Genomic DNA, 10,902 nt, shown 5'->3' with positions numbered 1-10,902 from the left:
ATCCATTAAAATCTAGGTGTAGTCAATTAAAAGATTTTAAAGGATTTTAAAATTCATCCAAATCTAAGTGTATTCAAATTTTGGGGGATTTCTATAAGTTGTGGATTTTAAAGGATTTCTAAGGATTTCTATATGTAACCAAGGCTAAAAGGAATCCAACCTCACCCCCTAGGATTTCAAATCCTTCCATCACAATCCACCAAAATCTACAAACTATCCATTCAAATCCATATGAATTTTGTATGAATCTTTAATCCTCTTAAATCCTATCAAATCTATCACTTTTAAAATCTGAAGTGACTCAAGGGGATTGACTTGTTTATATGTATATTATGTATGGCTCTTAAACCATTAAAATAAAAAATAAAAAGTAATTATCAAATGTATTCTAAATAATTTGATGGAGAAAACGAATTTGAAGTCTTAAACCATTAAAATAATTTTCTCCGACTCGAACCAGGAAAAAAAGGTTTGAAGCGACTAATTCAAAGTCACTGGAGGAAATTGGCTTAAATTGAAATAAGCAGCTGTGCTCCAGTGACCCAGTCTTCTGGCCAGGCAAGTAACTTGATAGAAAATTAGAAATACTATATATTTTTTGTCAGGAAAAGTACAAGAAAATTGTAATATTTTTCTAAGAAGCACGTAAACTATTAGGTTGAGACACGTGTATCTCACTCTTTTTAAGGAGATTCAACTCCATTGCAATTTGACAAAGTTCACGAAGCCGTATGATAGTTTATCCCTTGACTGATCCCCTCTAGTATACAACAACACAAATGAATCGTTACGTAACATAAACATTACCTAATTTTATAATGTGAAATCATTGTTAAGTCGTGCATCTTGAATTGGAAGTCAATTTTTGGAAAAGGACATATTATTATTTTAATGTGATTAGTGATGGAAAAATAATATTGCTCACCACGATACGAAGGGATTTCCCCGCTCAGCTTGTATTGATGCGGTGCCGGCTTTAATGTTGGGGAAAATATCTCCATTAGATTTGTCGTTGTTTAGCTTGACTAGGAAGTCTTCGTCCAGAAAAATCAAAGCTAAAACAGAGTAAATGTTCATGATATCAGCAATGCAAACAAAGAGGAGAACCACAAAAGCAAAAGCTAAGAACCAAGGCCTAAAAAAAAAGAAAAAGCGAAGAGTCAGTCAAATGAAGCTCGATTAAGTAAAACTGTTTAATTTAATGTTGCTTGTATCACCTTTTTTGTTTAATTCTGTCTTCTGTTGAGCACCATTTTAGTTTTATGATTTGTATTTTATGTGTCAAATTCCGTACTTTTGAAAATTTGTTCAAGAATATATCATTTCGATAGTGAGTAATGCTGATTCTTGTATCGAAAAGAAGATTAAAAAACATTATGAAAAATTTGATCCTGAATATGTCGTTCTTTTCTACCTTTTAAAAACTTTCGACATCAAATTATAAAATTGTAACAGATCAAGCTCACACTACCGTTTACTCCATCTTTTTCACAAAACAATGACCCGACAACAATTCCAAACCCAAATGCAAATCCAATTTCGACACTGATAAGATCCCAATCAATCTCATCTCCATAATTTTGCTGACTTCCATATAATACATCGAACGAGTCCAGATTCAGTTGAAGAATATTATGATGCATGGAGTTGGTCTGGACATGTTACTAACCAGATAAATTGAACAAATAATTTAGATTAGCTTCCATATAAACACACTTGAATGAGTCAGTGCCTAGCTACAACTATACTAAACATTGGTTCGGTGGGCTTGCTTGATTCTTTTGTATGATTTCCAGTGAAAAGAAAATTAAACTTGATATACTGTTGTTATTTCAGGTTTAACATTGGAGGCTTTGTTGCATGCTTTTTGCTTATTCCCTGAGCGTCAGAGATTCCAGAGCAGAAATCTTCAGTGCATTGTAAGGTTGTGAATGACAATGAATGATGTATTGGATTACTTATGTTGTAGACCACTTGTTTATTGAGTTGTTAACAAATTAAGTAATCTGATAGTCCAAATGAAATAAGGATTATGGAGTCTTAGCCTTTGCAATTGACCTAAAAGAAATCTGATGGATTTCACTACAAAGATACAGTATCATGGTGGGACTTAAACACTTAAGTGATAGGGTTTGACTTTCACAACCAATAATAGGTTGGTTGTGATTAAACCCTAATGATATAAATATTATGGTTAAGTCCCTGCTTCCATACGCTTATACTCTCAATCACGCCAAACCCTATTCACGGTAGAGAGACATTTTGAAGTACTGGAAGTAGAAGACAACCTGTGAACTCAAGCCACCATGTCTCCAATCGGTGCAGGTTAGTATCATGCATCTTCTTCTTGTAATTATCTTGATGCATGTTAAATTGTTATCCTAGAACCATGTTGTATTAGTCCACCTTACATGCATTACTCAGGTTTATGATTTGATTGACTTTGAAGTAGTCTAGGCATATCTGCAATCTACATGTTTCTCCTATATTAGTTTTTGACTGACTAAGCCAATATATAGTCGACCAAATACAAATACCATTATAGGTGGAAGAAAAACAGAACGGTTTGTGTATGCTCATGTTGTATGTAACTATGATATGGTGGAGGATTTATCGGGGTAACTTCCTTCAATTAAGTCTCTCACAGAGGAACAAACCCAATTCAAATCCTTTAGTAGTTAAGTGTTAACCCTCTCTTTTAGTAGTTAAGAGTTAATAGGGAAGACCTAATCATCGCGATAGATACTTCGCCTTTGTCAGCTAAAAGTCTTAAAATACAAGTTAGAGATTGTCCTAAAATTGAAGTTGATGTTCATTGTAAAACCAGTTAACAATAGGGCGAGTGATTAACTCTTGTAAGCCCTTGTAGGGTTTCTTAACTTTCCGTTGTGCTCAGGCACAAGGTTCTAAAAGACATTAGGCGCTAGTCGGGTGGCGGGCTGAGGCCTAGCGCCTAGGTGGCTAGGCGGGTGCCTAGGCGGATTTAAGTAAATCCATTATATTTCGTGTAAATAAGTGTTTGTTTATACTTAATAAATATAATTTCATCATCAACTACAAAATAGAATGACATATGTATTATGAAGTATCGGAACATAATGAAAACATGGGAAACAAGCATCGAGTGTGTGCTAGTATTCAATAAGTCTCTTACAATTTATCGAAAAAATAAATAAATGCAAATCGAAAGTTATTTATTTTCTGTCTAAGTGAGTCGCAACCTAGGCAGGTGCCTAGGCAAATATGGGTGGGTTCGGGTGCCTCATCCGCCTAGGCATTAATCGGGGCAATGGCCAGCCGCCTAACGCCTAGGCGGGGATTTTTAGAACAATGCTCAGGCATCAAAGGGAGAATACTGCTTGAACAGTAGTTCGCTGATTTTTGTAAAAGCATTTGAGTTTTTCATTTCTATTTGTTACCTAAGAGGGTTGGTTTTTGCCTTTTGATGCAATCTCAGACATAAAAGTTGGTGAGGAAATCCTGAAACAAGAAGAGCGAGTTTGTTCTGTTACAAATTGAGGTGAAAAACAAAACATTGGGTGTTGTATACTAGATATGATGAGTTTAGAGTTGAATTAATGGCAGAATGTTAAAAACATATCGCAATTCAAAGTCAAGATATTCTTTTTTAGAATATTATGATGGATGGAGTTGGTCTTGACATGTTACTACCCAGTTTGAACAAATAATACATAACAACATGTGGTACTCTCTTTTGGGCTTATCAGATTACGCTAACTTTAGGAACATCGACAGTACAAGCAAATTTATTGAAAACAAAGCATAAAGATACACAATAAACTATTACAAATATAACTAGAACATACATAAATTATAAGGTAAAACCAAAAAGCAAACTTCTTATTTGTTGGATCTCAAATTTCCCAGGCATAGCTTGAAATCCAGCTGCATTGGTCGCCATGATCGTTAATTTCAGCGTCCCAACCTTTGATTTATGTGGACATGTCTTCGGTGAGGACCAATTCTATCTTCAAGATGAGGGAATATCTTTACAAAGATTTTATACATTGTTTTGTAATACCATTTACTCCATCTCTTGCATAATACAAGTGACCCGACTGCAACTCCAAAGCCATATACAAATCCAATTTCAACATTGATAAGACCCCAATCAATCTCATTTCCAGAACTCGGAACACTCCCAGTCAATGTTGGTGGTGGTGACAAGCTATCTACTGTTAAAGGAGGCCCCCATAATCCTTTGTTACCTGTAAATGATGCACTTGTAAATGTTGAAAACTGAGGACCGGTTGGGATCCTGCCAACCAATTGATTATTTGAGAGGTTCAAGAATGAAAGGAAAGTAAGGTTTGCCAACTGCAATGGAATATTCCCCCTCAGCTTGTTTTGCGACAGGTCTAAGGTCTCGAGTTGTCTCATTTTGCCAAATGACGATGGGATTTCACCAGTAAAAGCATTACTTGACAAGTTGAGGAAATATAGTGATTTGAATTCTCCCATTTCCTTAGGAATTGGTCCGCTAAAATTGTTGCAAGAGAAGTCAATGGTGGTGAAGATAGTTAGAATCTTTACCAGTTCGACTTCAAAACCTTTCCTTATGACTGTTATTGTCTGATGATAACCATTCAAACTACTATCTTCAGAATAAAGCTCGTGGACTGCTGACGGGTCATCACCTTCGTTATTTATCATTGCCTGCCAGGTTTTCAAATACCTTCCTGGTATTTCTCCATGAAAATTGTTGTGAGCTACGTCTATGATTTGTAGCACTGGCCACGTTCCATAGCTCTCGTCGGGACATCCAATGCGTCCATAAAGTTTGTTGGACCGCAAACTAAGGACACGCAAGGTGGGATGTTCCTCAACAAGCATGTAAAGGTATCTGTTATCTAGTTGTTTCCGAGGTTTACAACCTGTAAGTTACTGCATTTGGCTAGAGACTTTGGAAATTGACCATGTAATTGATTCTGATTGAGTTCTAGAGACACCAAGTCACAATCTTCAAAAAATTTGAAATCAGAAATACTTCCAGTAAGATTGTTTCGCCTCAAGTTAAGCACTTCAAGGTGGCTCATAGCAGACAAGCATTGGGGAATCGTACCACTCAGAGAAATAATGGACAAATCAAGAATTACCAAAGGAATTACATTGCATATTGATGATGGAATGAGCCCATGCAAATCATTGCTCGAAATAGATAAGAACTTAGTGGAGGGATTGAGGAAATCACCAATGTTAGTCGGTATAGAAGTGAAATGATTGCTTGAGTAATCCAGATAATTGGCATGCAATAGTGGGATGGACCCCTTGAGTTGGTTAGAATGAAGGTCAAGTGTGGAGAATTCCTTTGTATAGTTAAAAGGAACTGCTAGAGTTACCAAGTAGTTGGAAGAAAGATTTAGGTAATCGAGCAAATGGAGGCTCCAAAACCAATTGGGTACTTTTTGAATCTGGTTACCTGAAAGGTCCAATCTTCTTATGCTGGTTTGATATCTCAAGATATCTGGGACTGCTCTCAAATTGTTAAAAGCCAAATACAACTCTTCAAATTGACAAGGATGACCATTGGAAGGAAACGAATTGAAATGGTTTGAAGAAAGACGAAGATATGCAAGCTCTTGAAAATTAGATATAGAGGCAGGTATTGGTCCTTCCAAATTGTTGGAACTCAAATCTAGCAAAGATAACTGGGACGAGACATTAGAACATTCATGGAGTTGACCAGAGAATCGGTTGTGGGAAAGTGTCAGTACCAGCAAAGGGGGAGGAGAAAAGATAGATGACGGGATAGTACCAGTGAGTAAATTTGACTCCAAAAATAAAGATTGGAGACTAACATGGTTTCCCCAGTAAATGGAATCAATCGAACCATTAAACATATTTGATGACATGTCCAAATAAACCAATTCTGTTAGGCTTGCCATGGACTTTGGGATTGATCCACTGAAACTGCAATTGAAAAGATTTAAAAAGGACAACATTTTGAGGTTGCCGATAGAGTCCGGCAATAACCCTGAAACTTTTGTGAAGCTTAGGTCCAAAAATTGAAGAGATGCATTCTCAGGAAATTCAGGCAGGGAACCATGAAGCTGTAGATTATGCGAAAGGTCAACAGTTTGTAAAGTAGGTACCTGGAAGATCTCTTTGGGTAATGTTCCATTAAGATTGCAATTTTGAAGACTCAAAGCAGTCAACTTTGAAAAGTTGGCAAACAATCTTGGAACCATAGCAGCAATGTTGTTATTATTCAAGCTCAACACTGTCAGATTTGTAAACTTGGCGAAGAATCCTGGAATTGGACCGGAGATGTCATTATTATCCAATTGAATCACCGAGAGAGACTGAAGTTTTGCGAAGGACTGACAAAAAGGACCTGAGAGCTGGCTTCCAGACATGCTCAACACCCTCAGGTGTAGGAGTGAAGATGATAATGCTTGGCACCACTGAGTTCCCTGTGCTGATATATTTATCCCATCAAGATAGAGCTCACAAATCTCTGTGAGGTTCAGAAAGAGCATGCTTAAGTTCGGGCTCTCAAGGGTGGTGTCCCTCGGATATTCAGATAGAGATATATCTAGGACAACCAACCTTGTCAAGCGTGAAATCTCAATGGGAATTTTCCCATAATAGCCACTCTCAATGAGAAATATTCAGGATCTCAAGATTATTTTTTATCAATTTGAACCATGTTATTATTAATTTATTAGTTTAGATAATATTATTTATTAAAAAAAATTATATATATAAAAATATATAAAATAATATTGGAGATCACTTTCCTGTAGTTTGGCTGTCTTCCAAACACAATGTATTATTAAATTGCCTAGCAAATTACCAACATTGAGTAATGGTCCTGTAATATAATTACAACGTTGTATTTTCCCTTTAGTTCCTTGGCAGCACATCCTTTTCACAAGCTTCAACCTCGTTTCTATGGGCCATTCCAAGTTTTAGCTCAAATCGGCAATGTAGTTTATAAGATCAAACTTCCAGATCACTCTAAGTTGCATCCGGTGTTCCATGTGTCCTGTTTAAAAAAGCATTTGGGAGAAGATGTGCAAACCACAGTGCCGTTGCCAGGTATTACGGATGCTGGTATATTGCAAGATGTTCCCATTCGGATTTGTGATAGAAGAATGGTAAAGAAAGGCAACTCTGCAGTGACCGAAGTTCTGGTGCAATGGCAGAATCACTCCACAGAGGATGCTACTTGGGAGAATTACTATGAATTGAAGATCAAGTTTCCCGAAAATTGTTGATCTTTGAATTTGTGTTGTATTTCTCTGTGTGTGCAAATTGTTTGAGTTTTGTGTTGTAAATTTTCTGCAGAATTTCGTATGTGATCTGTAAGATCAGTTTTAAGGGGGGGTATTGTTAGGATGCTCGGACAGGTGTCATCTTTTGATTGATACTTGTGTAAGTAGTTGGTTAGTTAGGTGGTTAGTAGAGAACCGACTACAAATAGCCAGCTTGTATCAGAAGGAGGTTGTTATGAAATATATGAAGATTGTTAGGTAGTGGCTTTTGGTGCACTGAGCATTTAACAACACATTGTTTCTTGCAGAGTCGTATACATTCATGTTGCATATGGAATGGGGCCTCGATCAATTAACTACGGTACTGCCATCGTTCTGTTTTGGATTGTTGATTTTATGCCCAATGTGGCCTTCGGCTTGGATTAGGGTGTAGCTGAAATGGCCCATTCAAAGGCCTAAAGGCCTGCAAGCAAAATTACTTTTTTGCATGTCTAAATTCCAAATCCGACGGACAGGAGTGAAAATTGTAGGGGTAATTTTGTTATTGCAGTTTTTTTGGGGTGGGTGGAAATTGTAGGTTAATTTTCTTAAAAGGCTTATGGTTTTTTGCTTCAGTTTTTTGTTTGATGAGAATGATGGAATGTATATGTTAATGTAGTTGTCATAGATATATATTACCGTTATCTGGTACATACCGAATTACATTGGCCAATTTTTTGTGCAATTGTTTGGTTTGGAATTGGAATTTGGGAATTTGTGTGGGTTTTTTTTTTTTTTTTTGTTTGTGGACACAAGCCGTAGACGAACATGTGATAACTTCAACTGACTTCAACAAAAAAAAAAAAAAAAACAAAATTAAAAAACAAAAGTTAGCCGAACCAAAGATGTTACAGGTTACCTTGTATGTATCTATGTGTTTGACAAGGTTCAACTGAACCTTTTAGGGTTAGCAACTCACTTTGAAATGATCTTAATGCAAAATTATTTAAGGAAAACTAACGAAAGTTATAATAACTGTAGACATTGGATCAAATTTCAACGGTCCGGATCTCGAACTTGGTAGATTTGGCTTTCCATAAATTTGTACCAAACTAACACTATGTTTGGATGAAGAAGTTTAAGATTACTAAGAAATTTTAAAATGACAGAAATTAAAATGACGGGATTTTATTTTTTAGAATTTGTAAATTCTCTTATTTGGTTAACCTAAAAGAACAATGAAATTCAATACGGAATTTGTTATTTTTAAACTCTCAATCATAGAAATTGGGAAATGACACGTATTTACATGGAATTTAAACTTAGGAATTGAAGGTCCCAAAATCCAAGTTTTTTTTCCACATGAAAATTCTAAATTTCTATGTTTATGAATCCAAACAAGGGAATTGGTGTATGTCAATTTATAAATTCCGACTTTTCCTTAAATTTCAAGTTTATTTCTATCATCCAAACACAGTGTAACTATCTTTACTGGATATTATACAGGTTATATCCATCTTTACACAATACTCGCTATATTCATCCGGTTTCTCTGCTGGATTGCATGGATGAAGAGTATGACGTCATAGTTCTGGAGACAGGTCTGAAGGAATACATTTCTGAATGGCCTTGCACTCTCTGTAGATGGTGTCAAAGTAACTCTAACTCCATATTCTTTTTCATTCCTTGCACTTTTTTTCTTTTATTTTATATTAAGAGAATGAGTTTTGTCCAAGGAAATCGTCTCTCTTAAGGGTTAGCAATTAATATTGTAATCTAGTTATGACTGTATTCATAATTTGAAGAGATCCTTACTTATACATCAAGTAAACACGATTGTATGTATAGGCCTTTTTGCTATGAACGTAATTATCAAGTTTATAATTTCTATAGATTTAACATGTTGTAGGTTACCGGAATACAGAAGGCTTAACACAATTATAGAAAAAATTATCACAAAAAGACAGTTGAAAAAGAAAAGGATAAGAAAATTTTGATGCCTAACATGATAAGGAAAGGTCCTCACAAATTTCTTATGAAATAACGATGTTAAACAATTAGAAAAATAATTAAAGCAAACCCATCTTTAACGGGCGCGTAAGGATTGTGATTAGAAAATACTTTTTGTTTACACGTGGGTGTTTGCGAAGAGGTTAATATATGGATAAAATCCAAATCGAATCGGATTTTGTCAATTTTCGGGTCGACGATGTGGACATGTGTCCCATTACGCAAGCACCAGGCACCGGCAATAGAAGCTTCGGGCTTCCAGCCCAGCGGACGAAGAAACCGTTGCTTTTTCGCCGTTAATTCAAAAGTACCTCGCAGAGTCTTCCGAAACATGGACATGGATATCGACGAAACAGCCAAAGGTATGCCCTTTCTCCAAAACGCCGCGTTTTACCATTCTCAGTCGTCATCTCCTTCGGTGATCATAAAACCTGTACGCCCTTCTGACGGGGGAAGAAAAACAAGGAAAGCCTGTCGTAGTAATATTGGTGGGTGCGCCTGGAAGCGGCAAGTCTACCTTCTGCGAACATGTGATGCGCTCCACTCGCCCTTTGGTTCGCATTTGCCAGGTATATCTCTGTGCACACAGTGTGTTCGATGAAATGTCGCAGTGGGCTCAAGATTGCCATTTTCAGTACGTAGTATGGTACTCCGGATTTCTATTCATTTGGGTTCTTGTTTTATGCTGTTATATGTTCATATTTTATGTTTTTGTAGGATACTATCAAAAATGGTAAAGCCGGAACGAAAGGGCAGTGTATAGATAGTGCAATGAATGCGTTGAAGGATGGGTAGTGTGTGTTTATAGATAGGTGTAATGTGGAGAAAGAAAAAATGGGATGATTTTGTGAAGCTTGGTGGTAGTTCCCAAGTTGATGTTCATGCTGTGGTGCTTGATCTTCCTGCCAAGCTTTGTATATTACGAGAAATTTTTAGTTGTGACGGGAACACAAGTGATACACCACATGTTTTAATAGGAATGGTGAGAATTTTTTTTTTTAAATTTTTAACTTTGTAGCACACATATCTCACCATTTGTTTAGTGACATGTGGTGTATCATCCCGTGTACTGGTCACACTAAAGAATCTAACGAGCCATGAAGGAAACGTGCAAGGCAGGAAAGCTGTGGCGATTGTGAATAGAATGCTGCAGAAGAAAGAAGAGTGAAGGGTTTGCTAGAATTACTTGTTGCCAGAGTGAGAGTGATGTTCAATCTTCCGTTGATGCATATAGTGGACTTGGTCCGTTATATACATCTCCCAATGGTTATTCTGGTCGGAAGAACCCCGGTGCAAAAATTCAACTAGGTATAAAGAAGTTCTTAAAGAAAACAGATGGTCCTGCCAATACTGAATCAACTTTGAAGAGTGTACCGGATTCTAATGCTTCTCAAATTACTGAAGAAAAGGAAACCTCTTTGAAAGGAACACGTTTACTTTCTGAAAAATCTGGTAAGGAATCAAAGGTAGGTGAAGAGCTAGTTGTAGGCTCTGTTGGCGGTGATGGTTCTCTAAATGATGCTTCCGCTCTGGCATTTCCTTCCGTTTCAACAGCAGATTTTCAATTTGACCTTGCAAAGGCATCTGATATTATTGTTGAGAAAGTTATAGAATTTAGGAATAAGCTTGGAAATTCTAGACTTGTTTTAAGTGGACTTGAGTCATTAATCGAAGA

The 10,902-nt window shown here is 36.6% G+C and overlaps 2 protein-coding genes across 2 annotated transcripts; both read right to left on the bottom strand.

Moving 5' to 3' along the window:
• Nucleotides 1–921: 921 nt before the first annotated feature.
• Nucleotides 922–4,854, bottom strand: LOC103419938 (receptor-like protein 33). The gene is made up of 2 exons (XM_070809162.1): nucleotides 4,043–4,854; nucleotides 922–1,135 (listed from the first exon to the last, which is right to left on the bottom strand). The coding sequence occupies exons 1-2, from the start codon at nucleotides 4,852–4,854 to the stop codon at nucleotides 922–924; spliced, it is 1,026 nt and encodes a 341-aa protein (XP_070665263.1).
• A 17-nt stretch (nucleotides 4,855–4,871) lies between these two features.
• Nucleotides 4,872–6,500, bottom strand: LOC103414784 (receptor-like protein 35). Its single transcript, XM_008353156.2, has one exon. It carries the CDS (start codon nucleotides 6,498–6,500, stop codon nucleotides 4,872–4,874), a length of 1,629 nt encoding a protein of 542 aa, XP_008351378.2.
• Between the last annotated feature and the right edge of the window lie 4,402 nt (nucleotides 6,501–10,902).

Source organism: Malus domestica, chromosome 12 (genome assembly GCF_042453785.1).
Source record: "Malus domestica chromosome 12, GDT2T_hap1".
In the NCBI taxonomy this organism is placed as follows: Eukaryota; Viridiplantae; Streptophyta; class Magnoliopsida; order Rosales; family Rosaceae; genus Malus; species Malus domestica.
This window is presented reverse-complemented; position numbering and strand designations above follow the sequence as displayed.

Coding starts and splice junctions, on each gene's coding strand:
- LOC103419938 (XM_070809162.1), bottom strand. CDS start 4,854: ATGCTTGTTGAGGAACATCCCACCTTGCGTGTCCTTAGTTTGCGGTCC. Junction 1,136..4,042: donor TGCAAGAGATGGAGTAAATG/GTATTACAAAAC, acceptor CTTTTTTTTTAG/GCCTTGGTTCTTAGCTTTTG.
- LOC103414784 (XM_008353156.2), bottom strand. CDS start 6,500: ATGCTCTTTCTGAACCTCACAGAGATTTGTGAGCTCTATCTTGATGGG.